Source organism: Protopterus annectens, chromosome 4.part1 (genome assembly GCF_019279795.1).
Source record: "Protopterus annectens isolate FY-2018-M chromosome 4.part1, PAN1.0, whole genome shotgun sequence".
NCBI classification, from domain to species: domain Eukaryota; kingdom Metazoa; phylum Chordata; order Ceratodontiformes; family Protopteridae; genus Protopterus; species Protopterus annectens.
The window spans coordinates 151,901,984-151,925,192 of record NC_056734.1 but is presented as its reverse complement, the minus strand read 5'-3'; the positions used below and the strand labels follow the sequence as shown (position 1 = coordinate 151,925,192).

General features: G+C 41.1%; 1 protein-coding gene across 8 annotated transcripts in view; it reads right to left on the bottom strand.

Annotated features, from left to right (window-relative positions):
• Positions 1-23,209, bottom strand: part of TNIK (TRAF2 and NCK interacting kinase) — a 1,728,926-nt gene that overhangs the window by 305,067 nt on the left and 1,400,650 nt on the right. For 4 of the 8 annotated variants that reach the window (XM_044070048.1, XM_044070049.1, XM_044070051.1 and 1 more), the window contains one exon: positions 13,157-13,471. The exons of the other annotated variants lie outside the window; for them this stretch is intronic. In XM_044070048.1, the coding sequence (XP_043925983.1) occupies positions 13,157-13,471 (315 nt within the window). The remainder of the gene's footprint in view (positions 1-13,156; positions 13,472-23,209) is intronic. 8 annotated transcript variants of the gene reach the window in all.

Genomic DNA, 23,209 nt, shown 5'->3' with positions numbered 1-23,209 from the left:
ACCTACCACACTGAAGGACTGTAAAGTGCAATATACAAACTGTGCAATAATTCAGTCTAATCAGAGATATGCTGCTATTGTTTCAATTTTACTTTGACAATATTACCTTCATATTGTTCCTTGTCTCCTGTTCTGGGATGGGTGTGGGTCACTGCTGTCCTACTTTACTTACTAAGTGCTAGTTATTAAATTTCTACTGTGATATTTTATTACTTTTGCTCTGTCTATATTTGCAACTATTTCCTGCATTGTGAATGAAGCATTGTAATTTTGTTCAGCTACACTGCTGTGTAGTTCTGAATGATAATAATGTTTTCTTTTATTTGACTATATCCCTGTGGCAATGTTAGTGCCAGTATGGTACTTTAAACATCAATCCCTGGTGTCTGGTGGCTCCCACTTCCATGTTTGTGTTCATCGGTTGAACATGGCCTTTTAGCTGTATTCTCTTCATAGAATCATAGGATGTTATTAGGCTAATGGCCCTGGAGCCCTTACAAGCCTAGCCAAGAGTTTATTCCCAAAAAGAAACCTCAGTCAGCACCTGTCACCACTATCAGTAAGGGACACAGGTGGAGCCCCTGGGACAAATTTGTGGTTTCCCATCTACTCATCAAGTTGCACTTGAAGAGGGTCAGCGAGGTACTCTGTTTGACATGTACAGGAAATCTATTCCAGAGATGGGGGAGCCTCTGTGAGACAAACCTGTCTCTCCAGCAGGTTTTGTTAATGTCGTATATTAGAGTTAGGTCTTTCAAGCAGGTAATGTCTGAGGAGTTAGACTTATGGATATGGAGCATCTCTAGTAGGGTACGGTCCAAGAATGCCTTGTAGGCAAGACACAGATCACCTCTGAGCAATATGTACAATGCCAAGTACATAGGTTGGTACTAGGCTATTGGCCCTAGGGCCTATACAAGCCTAGCCATAACAATTCCCTGGCTATTTCTTCCCACAGTATTTACTTCCCTGGCTCCCTGTCTAACAGGGCAACTGATGTGATCCCCGGGATGAATTTCCTATCTCCCATCCAATCATCAATGTTCCTTTTGAAGAGGGCCAAAGAGGTGCTCTGCTTGACATGTATGGGCAGTCTATTTCAGAGTCTGGGGACTCTCTGGGTCAGGAACCTACCCTCCAGCATGTTTTGTTCATTGTCATGACAAGGTTTAGATCCCTGGAGCTTGTGTCTCTGAGGGACTGGGATTTCTTTATGTGTAGCATGTCCAGCAGCTCTGGGTTTGACATGGTTCATAGGCTGGTACTAGACTATCGGCCCTAGGGCCTATACAAGTCTAACCATAACCATTCCCTGGATATTTCTTCCCACAATATTTACTTCCCTGGACCCCTGTCTAGCAGGGTGACTGACGTGATCTCTGGAGTGAATTTCGTATCTCCCATCCAATCGTCAAGGTTCCATTTGAAGAGTGCCACGGAGGTGCTCTGCTTGACATGTATATATGAATAACGGAACTCTACTTTTTTCAATAGATACTGTGAGAGCCTTTACATCCACATGAGGTACCACCAACTCAAGCAGATGAGGCCTTGGTGTAACATTTCATCCAAAGGATTGCACATTCAGGCATGCTGTAGCCCCCTTATGCTATACTGAAGTGTTGATGTACCTGGCGTGGGAATAGAACCTGCAGCCTTCTGCATCAAAGGTGAGTGTGTTATCCGCTGCTCCACTGGCCTTGTATGTTAAGCAGAGATCACCCCTGAGTAGACTATATGTGACAGAGTATAGGTGGAGTTTTTTTAGACAGTCAGCATAGGGCATCTGCTTTAGGCCTGTGATTCTTTTAGTGAGGTATTTCCGAAGCCTTTCCAGTTGTTGCAGATGTCTTGAGAGGTACATACCAAATGGGGCGTTGTATTCTATAATGGTTCTAATGAGAGATGAGTACAGTGGGACAATGACCTCCTTTTTTTCTGGATGAAAAGCCCTTAGTGATGAGGTGTGCCACATAGGATTTCCTGACTGTTGTGGTGATGTGTTTATCGAAGGTGAGACCACTGTCCAAATGTGTCCCTAAGTCTCTTATCACACTTTCAGTGTTTGGTGTACTGCCACCTATGTGGTAATTCACGGGTACATGTTTTTTCCCAAAGGGGATAACTATACATTTCTTGGCATTGAGCTTGAGCCCATGGCTCTGGCACCAAGCATCTGTTTCTGTAAGGCCCTTTTGTATTATATCCACATCATTTGGGGATTCAATAATGGCTCCCAATTTGCAGTCATCTGCAAACTTTGTTAGCCAGAGTCCCTTAGTGTTGGCCTGTACTTCAGAGAAGTAGATGCCAAACAAGAGCGGTCCCAGGACTGAACCCTGAGGTACTCCACTTGTCACTTGTCTGGAGCTGGATTTGGAGTCGGCTACTTTTACAGTGTGGGTTCTGTCAGTAAGCCAGTTGGCAACCCATCGAGTGACGTAGGGATTAATGCCAAGCTTAGTAAGTTTATCTATGACTCCAGAGTGGGGGATGGTGTCGAAGGCCTTGGCAAGGTCCAGATAGGCTGTGTGGAGCCCCTTACCCTTGTCCACGGCTCTGGAGACTGATTTGAAGAAGTCAATCAGGTTCAGGAGACAAGATCGGCCCTTCACGTACCCAAACTGCGTGGGGTCCAGTGTTTGAAGGTTGCCAATGTCTTTGTTTACAAGTTCCAGGATAATACGTTCCATGGCCTTGCAGATCAGGCTCATCAAACTGATGAGGCAGTAGTTCCCGGGATCCACCCTTGTGGAGTGGCATAACTGTAGCTGTGTGCCACTCAGTGGGCGCAAAGCCTGAGGTGAGGCTATGATTAAACATGACACTTAGGTGAGGTGCCAGTTCATTTTGTAGTTCATGTAGTACACAGCCTGGGATGTCATCTGGTCCCATGGATGCTGTATTCTTAGCTTTGGAGAGTGCATTTTTTACCTGTGTGGCCATTATTACCAGAATTTAGCAATCTTTTAATATTGAGATTTGTTCTTTAGGGGATGGGGGTGAAGTTTGCACTGAATGGATCTGCCAGGATACTGGCAATATCCTTGGGATCAGTATATTTAATGACATTCTGTTGTAGCTCAGAGCAGATCTGAGCATTGCCATTTTGATTCTTGACACAGCTATAGAATGCCTTGTGGTTGTCTTTGGAATATTTGGCAATTTTATTTTTGTAACTAGCTTTGGAGGATTTTATGAGGGATCTCAGCTTCTTACTGAGGCTGGTAAGGGAGCTTTTTGCATCCTGGGATTTTCCTCTTTTCTGCAACAGTTTCTTTGTTTTGTTGTAAAGTTTGTTTATGGCAAGGAACCACCAGATTGGCATCCTTTTTTTGGAGGCGAGCACCTTGGTTCTACTGGGGATGGCACAATTCATACATGAGTAGATGTGCTCGTACAGTGCCTTAGTGTAGGATTCAGCAGTCGAACTTTCAGTTCCCGTCTTAATGGGTGTCATGAAGTTTGTCACTTCTGATTTGATTAGCATGAAGTTGGCTTTGGAGAAGTTTTTTTAACGGAGGTTTCCTTACTGGGGGGGTGGGGGGGTGGGATGTGGATGTCAAGGGTGATTAGCTTATGGTCAGATCTAACCAACGAGGGGGTGACCATAGGTGTGGAGTGTCGATTTTCCATGTTGGTAATGACCAGATCTAGGATATTGGAGCCCCTGGTGGGACTAAGGATTAGTTGATCCAGGGTGTTGGAATTTATTAATTCCAAGAATTGTTGGGCAAAGGTGTTGGAACATGAGTAGTTTTCCCAGTTAATGGCAGGGTAGTTGAAGTCACCCAGTATTAGGGTGTTTGGTTGTATCTTAATATTTTCCAGTATGTTTAGAAAGGTGTAGTGAGAATCTTGGGGCATGGTGGGGGATCTGTAGCAAGCTACAGTTTGGATTGCAGTCTTACCTAGTGTTAGTTGCGCCTGGAGAATTTAAGACACATTGTGTTGGGCAACTAGCCTGGTGTTGTGAATATCCTTGGTGAATATGGACACTCCTCCACCTTTAGTGTTCAGTCCTGGTTTGGTGGCCAAAAGGTCTGGTAAGAGTTGTAGTCTGGTATTGCAGGGATGCTCTCTGGAGCCTTGAACCAGGTCTCAGTTACTGCACAGATATCAATGTTCTCCATTTTTAGCAGTGCCTTGAGAGAGTGCATTTTGAGGTTTAGACTTCTAGCATTGAGTAGCATTACCTTCAGATTTTGCTTGCTTGTACCTGTTATGGTGGTGGTTTTGTCCTTCGAACTTTGCCTAAAAAAGGCACTATAAGGGTGGCAAGAGCCTTACCAGTAACCTGAATCCCAGGGGGGACGGGTGCAGATGATCTCTGGCAAAGCATCATGGTCTGTCAATCATGTTGTCCAAGGCAGACAGATACTGGATCCCCTTTTAATGACACCAGAAGCTTAGCCAACTGTTGAAGTCAATAATTTTGTCCTTATACTGTGGTATCATTCTAAGTGAAGGCAGGATGCTACTCAGGGCTAGGATCATATGATCCAAGATCTCTTCCATGTCTCTTTTCTTGTAGTCCAGGGAGGTACATCTCAAATCATTCACTCCAACACAGACAATGACAGAATCATATTTGTACTTGTTGTGGAGTGACTTGAGTGCATGCGTTATGTGGTGGATCTTAGCAGCCGACAGGCAGCTGATTGTAATTTTCTCCTTGTTCAGCCTGGTGAGTGGGACATCAGTGTGCCTGACTATAGAGTCACCTATGACTAAAGTGTTGGGTACGTTGTCTTGCCTTAGGGGCTGTTGTTGGGTGGCACACTGGTGTTGTGAGCTATGTGACACTTTGGTTGTGATTGGTGTTTGTTTGCGTTTCAGTTTGGAGGTTCTTTTTACTTGGGCAGGTTAATGTTAAGGGCCTCCATATATGTGGGTTTAGTGTTGCTATGTGTGGGTGTTATTGGTGTGGGTTTAGAAGGGCTATGTGTTGCTTGTGGTGTAGTGTGGGTGTTAACCTTCTCCTACTGACTGTCTAGCACAATCTTGGGTGGAGAGAGCTTTGCTTCTAGTTTGGCTATGTAAGTGTATCTCTCACAGGTTGTTTTGTTGGGTGGTAGGAGGAGAGGGTTGTCTGTGTACAAGAGGCAATTGCTGCATTGCTCCAGTATGCCCAGATTCACCAGGTGGACATGAGAACTCACCGAAAGCTCACCCTTGGACATGCCTGGTTTGGTGCTTTTTTTTTTTTTTTTTATATAAAGTACAAGAGCTGTTTTCCCTTACCTTAGCAAGGTACTTTGCAATTAAAGGCTGTTTAGTGCCTACAATTAATTTCCCCTTATTAACAAGGAGAGTTGAGTGCTTGCATCAGTTTAAGACTTCCTAGTGCTTTCCAGTGATAGTGATTTGATCCTGTCCACATAGGACAGGTGTTGGAGGCCATGGATTCTCTTTGTGAGGTATTTCTGTGGCCTTTCCAGTTGGTGAAGGTGTTTGGAGAGGTACATACCAAATGGGGCATTGTACTCAATTACTGGCCTGATGAGGGAGGAGTACAGAGAGGTAATAACCTCCTTTTTTCTGAATGTAATCCCTTTACATATGAGATGAACCAAGTAAAAGGCTTTTCTGAGCACTGCTGCTACATGATGATCGAATGTCAGATTGTTGTCAACCTGTGTACCCAGGTCTCTAACCACAGGTTGTGTGCTTAGGGGGTTGCCGTTGATGTGGTAGTCAGTAGGGGCCATGTTTTTGCCAAATGGTATGATAATACATTTTTTTGCATTTAACTTAATGCCGTGACTTTGGCACCAGTCATTTGTTGCTGTGAGACCCTCTTATATTATGTTAACATCATATGGGGAGTCAATGACAGCACTCAAATTACAGTCATCCGCAAACTTGGTCAGCCACAGGCCTTTTGTCTTTGTCTTGACCTCTTGAGAAGTAGATGCCAAACAGTAGGGGTTCCAAGACAGATCCCTGGGGAACATCACTAGTGACAGGTCTGCTGTCGGAGGTGGAGGTGCCTATTTTGACCTTGTGGGTCCTATCAGTGAGCCAGTTGGCCACCCCACCTGATGAGACAGGGATTTACACCAAGTTGTGTTAACTTTTCAATGATGCCTGAGTGGGGGATTGTGTCAAAGGCTTTGGCCAAGTCAAGGTAAGCTGTATGTACTAACTTTCCTTCATCCAGGGCCTTGGTGACAGTCTCAAAGAAGTCGACCAGGTTAAACAGGCAAGATCTGCCCTTGATGAATCTGAACTGGGTGGGGTCAAGTGCTTGGAGATTGCCTATGTCCTTGTTTATGAGATCCATAATAATATGCTCCATGGCTTTACAGTTCAGACTTGTCAACTGAGAATGTCGAATGGGCCTTTGGGGGACAGGGTGTGAAGTTTGCACTGAACCTATCTGCTAGCAGGTTGGCTAACTCAACAGGATTAGTGTAAGTCAGATCAGAACAAACCTGGGCTTTGCCATGGAGGTTCCTGCCATAACTGAAGAAGGATTTGTAGTTTCCCTTTGTTTCAGAGGCTAGTTTCGATTCATAATTGGCTTTGGAGGTTTTCACTAGTGATCTAATTTGCCTGTTGAGACTAAAGAGGGAGTTTTTCCAGTTAGGAATTTGTGCCTTTTTACCATTGGACAACAGTTTCTTCCTTTTGTTGTAAAGCCTGTTGATACACGATGTCCACCACAGAGGCCTGTGTTTCCTTGAGGAGTAGGTTTTATTTCTGTTGGGTATGGCTGAGTCCATGCATTTGTACAGGTGCTTGTATACTGAATTGGCATACTGTTCAGCATAGTTGTCTGCATCCTTTGAGGGTGGTGGTGGTGTGAAGCTACTGATACCCCCATTAGGAGGTTGTAGTCAGCTTTTGAGAAGTTCTTTAGCCTGGTTATGGCTAGGGTGGGGGGTTGGGTGAGACAGAAACTTCAAATGAGACAAATCGATGATCTGATCTCAACAGGGAAGAACTTACTATGGGAGTGGTGCAGCAGTCACCATGTTGGTGAGAACCAAGTCCAGAATGTTATCTCCCCTTGTGGGGGATGAGATGAGCTGGTCTAGTGTGTTAGAACTGATGAAGTCAAGGAATCATTGGGTGGGTGCATTAGTGCAGGAATAGTTCACCCAGTCTATGGTGTGGTAGTTGAAGTCATCAAGTTTAGGGTGTTAGGGGGTACCTTGATGAAGTCAAGTAGGTCCAGGTAGGAGGAGTGGGTGTCCTGAGTCATGGAGGTGGGGTCTATAGCTGGCTATAACTTGGATGGGTGCCTTGCCAACTGTCAGTTGCACCTGAAGTAGTTCCAGTGCGTCATGCTGGCAAAACAGTCTGGAGGTGTCCCTGTCCTTAATGAAGATAGAGACTTCACTGCCCTTAGTCTCCCCGACCTCATTTTGGGGTCGGAATGTGTGGAATAAGGTATAGCCTGGTAAGGCAGGGGTGCTTTCCGCAGCCTTGAACCAAGTTTCTGTGACTGAACAGATGTCGGCATATTCCAGTGTGAGAAGAGCCTCCAGTGAGTGCATTTTCAGGTTAAGGCTCCTAGATTTAAGCAGCATGACCTTCACAAATTCATCCCTATTTGTATAGCTAATGATGTGCACTGTAGAAAAAGTAAAGCAGTATACTGTTTGGAGGTAAGCAGTGGAGCAACACTAGGCCTTGATTTAAAATTATCATTTATGTAAAAGTCATACTAATCATTTCTCTTCACTGTGATGACATCTACTCATCTTGTGCAGATCTCTTTTAAATGTTCCTTATAGGATATAGTCTACTGAAAGGAATGCTAATGAAGATAATTCAACTTAGATGAATAAAGATGCACAAAGTTACTCAGTAAAAATCAATTTAGAGGCTTTCTTGCAAATGATTGTAATTTGTTAAGTGCATATTAATATGGATGTCCTAAAAAACAATGTTAGTAAAAGGGCAGGCACATTTGTCTGCTTTCTGTTAGCACGTTAGGCCCACTAGGTACCATACTAGAAACCCATTCGGGTCAAACTTCATAATTCAAATAAGATGACTGGTATTTTTCTTCCTCTGGACCTCCTGCTTGCTGACATACATTTCCACACGATTCAGGAAACACAACACTGATTGCTCCCATAAAATGACATGGGTTCTAACTTTTTGTGAGAAGTCTCCATTTGCGTTTCCTGCAGACATATACTGATGCTGGCTGACGTTTCAGATGTGGTGAAAAAGCAGAACGGGTTTCTGGGAAAAGAATGGATCTAAAGCAATCATTCTTTGAGACCAACTTCAAAGACAGAAAAATGCAAGAAGGTTCTAGAAATAAAGTTAAAAATAAATATAAAAAGCACTTGACCAAGCAAGTAGTAGAGTATGAGAGGCTATGAAAGGAACACGTCTATATTTATAGTAGGGAATATAAAAACACACTGAATCTGAATGGCAAAACTAAAAAGCATTCCCTTAAACTGCAGAAATCAGCACCATTTAAGTCATTTCATGAATTGTATACTGCGATTAATATGGTTCATGACAGAATCACAGCAGCTCACAATCCATAGATATATGCTTCCTGCTTGCAACAAATGTCAAGAAAATGTTATGCATGCTAACTACAAGTAGCCAGAGGAGCTTACCACAATAATCCATACACTCGCTTTCTGAGAGTAAGAGAAATCAGAGAAGTAATATTTAAAGGTCTAAGCAAAGTACTGCTGTTACTGACAGCCATACATAGTATGTACTCATATACATCCACAAATAACATCCAGTCACTACAGAAAGACAAAAACATAATTTCTGTGTAGTTTACATTTCTCTGCAATAATGCCCTTACTACCATCAAAACTTGCACACAAGCATATGCAGCATAGGTACCTGTGGACAGACAAACACACACACACACACACACACACACACACACACACACACACACACACACACACACCACCACCACCAATACCTCCACCATTTAGATTCCATGTATTGTTTATCCACAGGCAGGACTTTTGCATTGTCCCTTATTGTAATGACTATCCTAATAGTATTTTAAAGGGATATATTGAAAGCAACTAAAAAATCTTCAACACTCCTATGCCATCCCCCTTAGTTATAGAAGTCAGAAAGTAATGTATTAGCTAGATGCAGCTACATGTACCTATACAAGATGTGCTTAAATATAGTTATTTTATAAAACAACCTGTACTGTAAATAACAAGGCCAAAATAATAAAAGTCAACACAATCTCTCCTATAAAAAGTCAGAAAGTCAAAATTCCTAAAGTGATAGAATAGTAAAGAAAAAATAAAATGCTTCAAGTATCTTGTACAGCTTATTGTTTAAATAAGCTGCTCAAGTCTGAAGCTTAAAATTCAATATCAATAAGAATTTTGATAAAGGGGATCCTGTGTCTATAAAAAATCACTTCTTGCAGGCAGTAATCTAGTTATAAGCACTGTTAGCAGGAATATCAAGAAGGGATGTTGATACGTAGTGGCTCAGGAAAGGTAATGTACTGATACATCTGCAGACAGCTAGTTTGCCATACTCCTGTAAACAGAGGAGACTGAGGAGAACATATGCTGCAATTCATTTATGAGTTATACAGTACTTTTACAGCAGTTTTCACCTAAAAATCTTGCATTTAGGTATGCCTGAAATTCACCATGGCATGTAGGCCAGTTATTCTTCTCTCCTGAAAGGAATTTTCCTAGTATCTCTGCTATCTTATAAGGTTTACTACAAGCAGATGTAATAAAGATTAATAAACCTTAAAAATTAACTGCTATGATTTACTCATCCCAGAAGTATAAATGATCATGCTTTCTATGAAATAAGCACCTGGCCTGAAAAAAATTAAAATGACACGTCATAAGATATGAAGTTTGTTTTTTTAAATGCTTGAAATGAAAAGGTGTGTGTGATACATACAGATGATGCCACTAGTACCAGAGACTGGAATTCCAAGGTTACAAATCCTCAAATAGTTCTGGAGAATGGCCTTCCTAAATTGTTTAGGCAGAATAACAGTTTTAATAGAAGGGGTTGTGGGTGAATGTTTACATAAAAGTAATGTATTTTAACAACACCTAGTAAGCAAAGATTGGCCGATATGGAACCAGCATTATACTGAATCAAGTCATAACATTAAAAGAGTAGGGCAGTATTCCAGCTCGGGGTGTCAGGGCTATAGTTTTTTGAACTGGCATAACAGATTTAACAGTGTGCAAAGCATTTTTTGACATACAGTTAAACTACAGTTGTTAGTTAGAAAACTAAAACAGGGACCATCTAAATGTGGAAGACTTGCTCCTGTTTTTTCTTTCTCTTGATGCCAAATAAAATTATTAACTGACAGATGTAAAAACATCAGGGAAAACCATGGAACAGAAGTTCAGCACCAGCAGAGAATGGACGTCTAGCTCTTGGAAAGTCCACTGCTCATCTTTCTGTACTGGTATAATGCTGATGAGTTTCACGCATCAGGAGGCCTAGTCATATTACTGGGTATACGTACAGAAATTCGTCCTATTTAGGACATGATATATAGCATCAGTCCTTGTCCAAGAAAATGTCTTTTCATGGTGATCACCCATTTAATATACAGTGCACTAGTTAACTGTATTTCTCCATTTTGCAGGCCCAGAGTGGACCGTAAACTTTGTCTTGCCAAGTTCATTAAATTTGTATTTTTGGGAAACAATGCTGGAAATATGACATCATATACTTGCTGGAACACAAACTTATACTAAGTTTTTATAAGTGAAAAATCTGATATTTCCTGTCTTACACAGGTGTCAAATGTTACTGTCCAGTCGTGAGCTCATGTGTATAAATTTTATTCTTCTGGTAGGGCTGCAGACATTTTGATGGGATCCTGTATAGTATTTCACAATTCCTTTCCAGTGAAATGCATCATTTTCAGTTGACAAAACATCAGAAATGTTTAGCTTTTTAGTTATCCCAGTGTTTTTGACAATCTTTCATTAAACTTTGTATAAGCCCATCATAAAAAAGCTGTCAAGAGGCTTGTTTTTGAACTGTGGCAATGTCTCTTTCATGCTGGATATGACCTCAATTTTTTTACACGTTCTGAAACTTGGATATGTTCCTACCCAGTTTCCATTTTGTTTACTGAGCAGGACAGTTTGTATTACTAGTCTGCTGGGCTAAAACTTCGCCCAAGAAGAAAGTTTTTTGAACATGTTTTTATGTACTTTAATTCCCTCTTTCCATTAAAATGAATCATCTTTTTCATTCTCAGAACTCAGTACATGCACTCTTCACAGGCACAGCCAAATTAGAACAAGGTATCAGGTCCGTGACACAAAAATGCAAGTATATGGCATACCACTGTGCCATTCCAAAGGTTTCATTCACCATGGGTAAAACTTGCTAACTGTTGTTCAATGGAGACAAATCATAGGACATGAGGCCTTGTTAACTAAATGACAAACTTAGATTTTTTTCTCTTAAACAGCTAAAACCACTTTACCCGCCAGTCCTTCACTCCTCCATCCTTACAAATAAGTAAGACTATGTACTTTAGGATACAAGTTCTTATATTTTCAAACATTGCAGTATGGCACGATTCCTGCTTGTAGACTGTATCAATGTTATTAGTTACCTGGACATGAGACAAACAGAATTTACTACTAACTATATCCAGGTTTATGGCTGGCTACAGCAGGTGATGTATTGGGAAATAAAGAGTGGTTGTTGGCTGACTATGTGGTTCTCAGGAAGCCAGATAACATAAAAGAAAGATAAATCAATAAAAAATAAAATCACACTGTCAGAGATAAGTTGTTAAATAAATAAATCAATAAAATTAGCAGAAAATGCCCTACTCAATAGCTTATTTAAATAAAAAAATATGAATTTCCCTTCCCTCACTATTTATGACACCTCAGAATACCACTGCGAAGGAGTTAAAAATGTGGACTATACAATACACATATTGGTCGAAGGTTTTTAGTGACCCAGTAACCTTTGCTCTTATCTTCCCTGTCACTGGGTCATCTACATAAATTTACAAAGTTTTCAGAAGTTGTTAATGGAAACTTCTGAAACTGTACACCTGAAGGTATTAAAATGAAAGGGCTATGTAAAAGAATGACACTATGCACTTGCCATTTTAAAGGGTAAACACTGCAAAATGTTTTTAAATTGTTGTATTTATCACTGACTCTAAAATACAAAAGCAGTTATGGATGACTAACTTTAACCAGTCGCAAAACTTCATATTTTGCAACAATCATTTTTCTGTGGATTATTTAAAAATGCATCTTGCTTGGAAAATGCAAACTTTAAAAAAGTACCAATGATTTTTACATTCCCTAAGCTACAAGATACTTGCATACACCATTACATTTCATATTTCAACAGACAAATATGGTATCAGCATATACACACACACACACACACACACACACACACACACACACACACACACACACACACACACACACACACACACAATAATACAAGTAGCACAAAATATCTAGTTTGCCATTCAGAAGCAGTGACTGCAGTTCTACAATATTTATTCGGATAAAGGAATATCCTCTTCCAGAGGAAATAAAGAGAAGACAGAGCTACAAGTTGGGGTAGAAGATCTGTCACATTTAGCTAGAAATGGTGATCCAGAAAAAGATGAAGGGATACAATCAGAGGAAGAAATTCTAGTCATATTATGAAATAGAGGAGGAGTACCAAAAGGTGTAGAGAAAGGTGAACCATAGGGGGTCTCATAAGGGGAGGCAGAACCAGAGCTGGAAGAATGATTAAGCCCTCTCAAAGGAGTGCTTCGAGGAGAACCTCTAGGTGATACACACAGCCAGGAAATGCTTGGGTCAGACTTCCTCCGACAATGCATCGGAGAGGAGGCAAATGGAACATTCAACAAGCTGTTCTCTAAAGATGATGCTTTCTTCCCAGATGGATGTTTCATCTGCTGAAACAGAGTCTCTGGACAAGAAGAATTCAGTCCACAAGTTACACTGCTAGATAAAGGAAAAATGCTCTGGTGATGTTTCAAGGCCATACTTGTATCAAATGAGCGAGAACGAGGTTTTACACATGAGATGTCCTCTTCATGGTCTTCTGCTTTAATTTCTATTCTTGCAACAGGTGAATTACAATTTTTCTTGGATGAAGTACCTTCTGTAGGCTGAACAGAAGAAGGTGAATCACATACTTGTAATCTCAGGTCTTCTAAACTCCTTGATGCACTTTTCACATCCAGAATTGGCTTGAATTGTTCAACTGAAGGGTATCCAGGCTTTTCATAAGTGTTTTCTTTTGGCAGACCAGAGCCATCAATTACAATTACTGGTACCACTGCTACTGCAGAAGTTACCATGGTATTCTGAGTGTTGCCACTGTTTGCATTTTTTGCAAGATGGGAAAATGCAGACCCTTGCTCTAAGTGTGCCCATTTTGAATGCTTTACTGCTGAGTGATGAGTCTTAGCTGGAAGAACAGGTGAGTTGCCCAGTGATCGTTGCTCAACCTGGGTTAGGATCAAAGAATAATTATGTGATAAATGTGAAACTACATTACTGTAAAGAAATACTGCATTTTAAACCAAACAAACAAATGATTCCATAGGAAGTAAGCAGTGGTTATACAAATCATAGCTACTTGTAATACATCACTAAAAGCCAGTGAAATTTCAATCAAAATAGAACACAGAAAAATTACTTATTAAACATTTCAGAAACAAATTCTTAGCAACTCATGATCTCAGTAGCACCTCAGTTCACACCTCAATCTTAGAGCAAGAAATCTGGACAAAGACACAAATAATAGGGAGACAAAGGCCAAAAAAATTGGGACACTTTTTAAATATTGCTCTTACAAACTTAGAAAGTTGACAGAATAACAGGTTTTGCATTAGTATGCATTTTTTGAAGGATATGATGTCTGAAAATCAAATGTCTTCCATTGTTTTCTGACTTCAGACCTCAATGATTTGCTAGTGATTTGCCAAATAACTACAATTTTATGAGAAATGGACACAAATATGAATAAAAAATATGGACATTATGAGAAAATGTGGACAGTTGACAGTTATGCCTCAGTTATATTTACACCAGTACTACTCATGATGGGTGATCTAGAACTGATAAAAGCCAGAGCAGTTTCTTTTTGTGTTTTTTTTCCATCTCTAGTGAAGAAAGATGGTAAGCACAGATACACACTTTCGTAATGGAGTAATGATAGATAGGAGTTCTCTATTTTACAGTAATAAACAATAAATACAAAGTAAAAAAATATATAGCACCCTTACTGCTGCTATCCAAACTGCAGTGCGCACTAATTAAAAACGTAATGTACCTTAACCTTTGCCCTTTTTTATTATAAATCATCGTGACCATGATCTGGCTTTGGGCACAGGTAAGAAAAGGAAACGGAGTGACAGCAAAACCTGAAGCCCCGATCAGATCTGATTGGATGCTGTCCTCATCTTTGTTTAACTAGGACTATCACTGGGCCAAAACATTTTCTCTGCCATTTTGCCTCACATACTGACCTACTATACTGTGGACAACAAGCTGTAGTAGCTGATCTTTCTGGCTTCTTACATCAGCTTGAATTTCTAGTGTCTCTAGCTTACGCTCTTTATGGTAATCTGACTACTAAAGTTCCTCCCTCCCCTTTGACTGCTACTGTCAGTTGTGTAAGCTAATTATGAACTTCCCCACCCATTGTTTTACATAGATCCATAACACTGAGAGCCCACTCAGCAAACAAGTATTTCTCAGGAGCATACCTTCTCAGCTCCCCCTGATTTTCAGAGATGTCCCTTATTTTGACTCAAATTTTAGGTCTGCCCCTCTTAAAACTGGTGACTGGTGGAGAAAAAGTGGTGAATTGCACTTAATAAATAATGACAGTAATTAGAGCTATAGACTTTAGTTCAGAAAATGTATATTAATTCACATTCTCTAATTCTGTCAATGTCTCAGGTTAATAGTACTAATAATTTAAAAGAGTCCCTTATTGTCCCTGACTTTTTCTGGATTTGTCCCTGATTGGTGGAGAACTACACTCTTGAGCTGCCCTCCCTTACTACAAATCATCATTTTCATAAAGCTCCCATATGTTTAGCATCCCTGTCAGACTCTGAGAGGATCCTGAATACATCCTGTACCATCCTTGATGATAAAACATTTATCTATCTGTTATGCACCTAATTTAACTGCTTTATCTGCCGATTTTTGCACTTTAAATCGTTTTTCAGGTACCCTGATATTGTACTGTTTTCTGGGAACTGCACTTTTTAGAAGCTTTACTGGCAGTGTTACTGGATAATTTGCTACTTTGTATTTTTGTTGGTATCTAATTGTATTCTTGCAATTTTGGCCCGACTAAAGGGATTCCACATGGTTACCTTTGTTTTAAGTGCTGGTATAAATTTTGTGTGTTTCAAGGCTCTTAGCTGATTCCCACAGAGATTAGTAATATTTGGTGCTTTTGCCTCTGTTTCTGAAGTGTTTTCCTTACATCACGTGCCATCCAGGCACAAGCTAAGTACTTGTATTTAAAAAACTGTAGCGCCAGAAGGTATTTTAATGATCAACTACTGATTTGTTGTTTTATTTGTGCATTTATGAGTATTTAAAACTGAAATTACTGCATTTGCTCAAACTGTCTTGCTACTGGTCTGATTGACTTGAAACTGCATTTTCTAGGCGGTTTGTTAACGTTGTTTTATGGTAACATACACTCTCAAGCTATCTTTTTGTGCTTTTACATTAAGAGGACTGGGATATTCTATCTAGTGGCAGTAGGTGGCTGCCTGGTCTATCTGAGCTGGAAAACACAGAAGTTATCCTATAAAACTAGTACTGGGACTGTAACCTACAGTTTAATGATGCTGTGCACAAACTTACGTTCAGAGCAGCTAACCTGCGTGCTACATAGCACTAACACTATATCCTAATAAGTTCAGAGCAGCTAACCTGCATGCTACATAGCACTAACATTATATCCTAATAAGTTCAGAGCAGCTAAACTGCGTGCTACATAGCACTAACATTATATCCTAATAAGTTCAGAGCAGCTAACCTGCATGCTACATAGCACTAACATTATATCCTAATAAGTTCAGAGCAGCTAACCTGCGTGCTACATAGCACTAACACTATATCCTAATAGGTTCAGAGCAGCTAACCTGCATGCTACATAGCACTAACACTATATCCTAATAGGTTCAGAGCAGCTAACCTGCATGCTACATAGCACTAACACTATATCCTAATAGGTTCAGAGCAGCTAACCTGCGTGCTACATAGCACTAACACTATATCCTAATACTATCTATTACCATATCCTAGCACTATTCTACTCTAGTCCGTAACTCTAGAGATCAGCCTAGGAGAACTCTGAAAAACCCAGTCCTCAAACCCTAATAGCCCACCTAATAAAGGTCCAAATAACATGGATATACAATTTCCAAATGTCTCCATAGTCAGCTTGGTAGATATGGGCATCCTGAGACAATGTAGCAATTGTCTCCTGCTGGCTGACAACTTTTTAATACTTAAAGAACCCAACACAGTATGCAAGAGATGTACATACACAATTTCCTTGGTGACAAAAATATTGCATACAAACAAGGATGTCAAAAGCACACATACTAAATCCACCACTAATAGTGTCCATACACATAGAACATCTTATGCTGAGGCACTAAAAAGTAATGTCTCCAAACCTCAAAGACCTCCTAAACCTGCAAACAGCAATGCCTGTCCTCAGCAATCTACAAAACATAGAGTGGAAGCAAAATACTGCACATAAGGCTACACCCAATGCCCGAAAAAAAGCCAGTAAAACAAGCAAGCAATTTACTGAGGACCCAAGTCATAGGGGACTCTATTATACAACATGCAGACGTCACACAAACCAGAATGGACAAGGACAAGGAGAAGATTATGGTCCTGCTTATCTGCAGCCAGGGTCCATCAAGTTAAGCACACATTCAAGTCACTGCACCACAGGTACCAGTATGAGTCTATCCCAGTCCATGGGGGTATAAATGACCTGAGACATACCTCTCTGGATTATATGAACAGAGACATTATGGGCCTCTCTCAACATGTGTCCCAGACTGGTATCAGCCTTGCATTGAACAGCACTCCACCTTCACCAAGGATGGCAGCACAATATATGAACAGAAAATGACTGACTTTAATAAATGGCTTAGTTTCTGGTGTCAATCCAGGGGGATTCAATATCTGTCTGCCTGGGAGGTCATGGTCAACAGGCCACATTGCTTAGCCAAACATAGTCTACACCTGTACCGCCTGGGATTCTGGATTTTGGCTAAAATTTTATCCACCCCCCCTTAGAGCCTTTTTTAGGCAATGCTAAAATGACAAACCTACTGACATAGCAAATAAAACCCAAAGGAACCTAAAGGTGTTACTGCTCCACATCCTACAAACTGTCCTTATTCTGGTGAATATGGACAACTGTGCCATTACAGAGACATGGTTTAAAGACACAAAAAGCATTCCAGTGGAGCAAGGCTACAGCGCCTTCCACACATGTAGACCACCAGGTGCACAGACAGGGACTAAAGGTGGTGGTGTCTCAGTCTTTATTAGCAACAAGTACAGCTCGAGACTGGTTAAACAGGATGACACCCTGGAGTTCATCCAAGTGCAAATCAACCCTGGAGTTCATCCCTGTGCAAATCACCTTACAGTCCCTTACTATTTTACAAACTATAGCTCACCATCTATGTCTCAAGAATCCCACAACTCTTATCTACAACTACTGAAGGCACTTACCATCCAAACAAGTACTTTGTTCATGGGAAACCTTAACTACCTCTCCGTAGACTGGGAAACATACACTGTCTTCAACTTGCAGGCACAAGATTTCCTGGACTTTATTTACACAAATGCCCTTGATCAGTTAGTGCACACTTCAACCAAAGGTTCAAATGTACTGGACCCTGTTCTCATCAATATGGGTGAGTGCTACACCCCCCCCCCCCCCAACCATGTCACATCCTCAGTGGTGAGGTTGGATCACAAAGCTGTCTCATTTGAAATAAAAATCACCTTGTAAAACCCAGCAAAACCTTTTTACAGTTAAAAACTATTCTAAAGCAAACTACATCCTATTAAGTGACAGTTTCTGAAGATTCAATGCCCTGTCCAACCCAGAGCTCACAACAGGTTATGCACAATTATTGACAGAAACACTGTATGAACATAAATGGCTGCATAGAGGCTGCTGTACCTATCAGAAGTAAGCCCAAAGTAAACCCCCAAAACAAACCACATTGGTGGAATCTTAATCTTAACAGGGTATATAACAAAAGGAAAAGGATTGTGACCAAAGTCAGAAAGAGCAACTCTCATAATGACAAACACTCACTAATAAAACTAAAATGGAAACTAAAAGGACTAATTAAATCCAACAAGGCCAACTGAAAGTCAAGTTAGCTTCTCAGGCTAAAGACAACCACAAGGTCTTCTACAGCTGTTTCTGAAACCTCAAAGGTAACATGCAACAGTGTGCAGAAACTGTAGCAAATGGTACCACCTTCATTGAGCTCAGTGATATAGCGAATCTGCTGGTCAACAAATTTAGCTCAAACTTTACCTCCCACTCTCCACCTGACACCACCTTGTGAAATCCCTATCACCATACCCCCCCCCCCCAATTATCATCAGGGAACAGGTCATATTGGTGCTCACTTTGGCTAAACACACAGTCTCAATGGGGCCTGACAATATCCCAGGTTGCCACCTAAATAGCCTGAAATCTGACCTGGCAGCACCATGAGTCAGTTTTCAACTGCAGCCTCAAAACAGACTACATACCAAGAAAATGGAATACGGTAATGGTTCTCCCCCTTTACAAGGGTGGATGATCAACTGATCTGAAAACTACAGTCCCATTAGTCTGACTTGTCTAATAAGCAAAGCCATGGAACAAACTATCATTGAAATCATCAACATAGACATTGGCAACCTACAGACACTGCAGCAATCCCAGTTTGGTTTTGTCAAAGGAAGGTCATGCCCATTTAACTTGGTCGACTTCTATGGGAAGGTAACCAAGGCAATGGATGAAGGGAAATGGCGCATACCACCTACCTACAGCTGTCTACGGCATTCAGCGCAATACCTCTGTCAGGAATTGTGAACAAACCCACTAAACTAGGCATAAATCCCTACAAAACTTGCTGGATTGCCAGTTGCCTCACAGATAGGATGAGTCAGGATTGGTGAGACCACCTCCACTAACAGGCAAGTTACCAGTGGAGTACCACAGGGCTCTGTCTTGGGCCCACTCCTGTTTAGCATCTACTTCTTGAAGGTCAATGATAATATGAATAGACTCTGGCTCACCAAGTCTGCAGACAGGAAAATTGGGAGCCATCACAAATTCTCCCCTTGTTTTCACTAACATCCTGCAACAGATTCTAATACAGACAAATGACTGATATCAAAGCCACAGATTAAAGTTCAATACAAAGAATTGTATTGTACTAATTATATAGTACGTTTCTGGGAAAATGTTTCATCATCTTTCGGCTTTTCCCATTAGGGGTCGCCACAGCGGATCATCTCTTTCCATTTCTTCCTATCCTCTGCATCTTGCTATGTCACACCAACCGCCTGTGTGTCCTCTCTCACCACGTCCATAAACCTCATCTTAGGCCTTCCTCTTACCTGGCAGCTCCATCCTTAGCATCTTTTTCCCAATATACCCAGCATCCCTCCTCACCACATGTCCAAACCAACGTAATCTTGTCTCTCTTACTTTGTCTCCAAACTGTCCAACATGAGATGACCCTCTAATATACTGATTCCTAATCCTATCCATCCTAGTCACACTGAGTGCAAATTTTAACATCTTTAACTCTGCCACATCCAGCTCTGACTCCTGCCTTTTTGTCAATGCCACCGTCTCCAACCCATATAACATAGCTGGTCTCACTCCCCTCTTGTAGACCTTCCCTTTCACTCTTACTGGTACCAGTCTGTCACAAATCACTCCTGACACTCTTCTCCACCCATTCCACCCTGCTTGTACTCTCTTCTTCACCTCTCTTCCACACTCACCATTACTCTGAACTGTTGATCCCAAGTACTTAAACTCCTCCACCTTTACCAACTCTACTCCCTGCATCCTCACCATTCCTCTACCCTCCCTCACATTTACACACATATATTCTGTTTTAGCACTGCTGACCTTCATTCCTCTCCTCTCTAAGGCATATCTACACCTCTCCAGGGTCTCTTCAACCTGGTCCCTACTCTCACTACAGATCACAATGTCATCTGAAAACATCATAGTCCACGGGGCCTCCTGTCTGATCTCATCTGCCAACCTGTCCATCACCACTGCAAATAAGAAAGGACTCAGAGCTGATCCTTGATGTAATCCCACCTCCACCTTAAATGGATCTGTTGCTCCCACTGCAGCCCTCACCACTGTCACAATACCTTCGTACATATCCTGTACCACTCTTACATACTTCTCTGCCACTACCGACTTCCTCATACAATACCACAACTCTTCTATAGGCACCCTGTCATATGCTTTCTCCAAGTCTACAAAGACACAATGCAATTCCTTCTGACCTACTCCACTGATAAGACATTTCTAAGAGTGGATTCAGAAGTTAGAGATCTGGGCTTATATGTAGACAGTCATCTGGCCTTTGACCAACATGTAGCCAAGGCCATAAGAAAATAATTCTATGCCAGCCAACATACAAGTAAGGGCATGACATCCAGGTCCAAGAAAGTTATAGTACCACTCTACTCATCCCTTATCAGACCCATCACTGAGTACAGTCCCCCCTTCAACATGTACCTAACTATGCATGTGCAGCAGTTGGCTTGCCAACAGAGGTTCCTCACCAATAGAATCCAGGGAATTAACACACTGTCTTATATACATTATATCATACATATCACCATAGAGCCTTATACTCAGTCTCCTATAGGTTGTTGAGAGGCAATCTGTGTTTGGTATATAAAGCATTCTTAGATCCAATCCTGACGGAGCTTTTGCACATCTGGAAAATGAGCGGCACCAGAAACACAAGATCCAGGGATCTGAACTTTGCTTGCAACATAAATAGAACATGCTGGTGAGACAGATATGTGACTCATAGAATCCCCATGCTCTGGAATAGGCTCCCCATCCATGTGAAGCACAGTCCATCCCTAATTCTATTCCAAACATAATCTTGGCCACTGAATGGGGAATTGCAAATTCATCCCAAGTCTGGCTCCCATGTCTCTTAAAAACAAAGGCTGACTGTAATAATTCCCTAACTAACATTGGGCAAGTAATCATAGATTCATCCCCAGGCTGGCACCCATGTCTCTTATAGACAGTGATCGACAGTAAACAATCCCTAACTAAAATACACCCCCCACATAACTTTTTAACAACCTTCTAAAAAGCATACCCCTCCTAACAAATGTACCCCCCCATTAAGATGCACAAGTTACATGTGGATACAAACTGGTTTGGGTTGCATGTTTAGTCATATAAAGGCCCCGGATGTCATTAATAATTATAACATAAGTCTGCACTCTCATTCATACAACAACTCAGGAAGCAAAACCCTTGAGTTCCTTGGTCTTCCCTGGTGTAAGAAAGTTGTAGGTATGGGTGCTGAGACTCACTACCACATCTAAGGAGAATGCTGCTCCAAAAGAACGGATTGCTTTACACACTTGATGGTGGTCTCAACAGTATGCACCTGAGGCAAAGCCTAGGCTAGCACCACCACCAGAGAATCAGGGATGGCTTTCAACAGCAATCAGTCATCACAGAAAGGAATCACCACATAACTTTGCTGCTTGACAGCTTCTTTTACCAAAGCTATAAGGATATGGTATTTTTTCATGGAGTCTGGAAGAATGGAGTCTCGAAGGCTCCCTATAGAAATGTCAGCACTCAAAATGCCAACTGCGGACAAGTCAAAAAACAAGACTCAAAACACAGGAAAAGAACAAATCTTGAAGACTGCTCTTCATCTTTAAACTTCTTTTTTGCAGGGGTGGGACAAGCCACCTTGCACCTCCTGATGTGGGGAAAAGGTCCTCCACACCCCCCAAACCTATATATATTAACTGAGTTTGCTATATGTCAGAGAACAAGGAATATTCCATAAAATGGCCATCTTGAACTTAGTACACGTAAGTCTGTTTTTCAGCCATTCATTCTCTGTGTTTTAGGACTCGCTCTAGTGGGTCTTGACATTTCAAATGGTTACCACCTGGAACCCACAGAAAAGCACTTCAGCAAAACTCAAAACTTAAAAAAGCAATCTACAATACCTGGGTATGGAAAAAAGGTGAAACATTAGAATGTTGCTCTTAATGTGCTTTTGACCCAGTGCAAAGTGTGAGAATCCCTGTATTAATTCTGATGTGCTGAAAATAGCATTGATCTTATGTCTGGATAGATAAACAGTGACTGTCTAAACCACTATCATGACTACATATCCAGTGCCAGGCAGAAGCAGCTGTACAGCATAAGAAGCGTGAATTTATTCCCTAGGGATGCATACATTTGAGAAAGGGCTCAGAACAGTGGGTAAGTAATCATAGATTCATCCCCCGGCTGGCACCCATGTCTCTTAAAGACAGTGACCAACAGTAACTCTGATGAGTAGGGATGCTGCTGAACACAAGTATCATGCACACGGTCATTTTCTCAGATGAGATGAACGATGCAGTTTGCCTAATTTATGTACCCAGAAAAGACCTGGAAATAAATGGATTAAATGACTGACAACTAAGATACTTTCACGAGAAAATGAAGATTTGTTTCAAAAGACATCAGATCCTTGCAGAAAAATTAAGTCAGACTTTTGCCACATGTGCCTAAAGCAGAAGAAAGTGGCACTAAAGACGTGTCTTCCACATAACAAACTTCAAAACTTCAATGCATCTCAGCCAGGTAGATCAAGAGAGAAAGCATGACGATTGATCATATGTGTCAGGAGCCAAGAAGGACGATAATAATTTAAAGAGGCTGGAAATAAGTAAAACTCTCCAAAAAGTACTATGTGCCTCTATTCTGGGTTAATGGCTTGCCCTGCATCAAATTACAAAACGTGGATATGACAACTCCAGGCACCTTACAGATAAAAGGATGCCTGCAACACACAAAGCAAGCTTGACTATCCACAGACAGAGTAACTAAGGGATACCTCTCACTCCAGATGGGAAAATCACTTCCACTATATGTAATC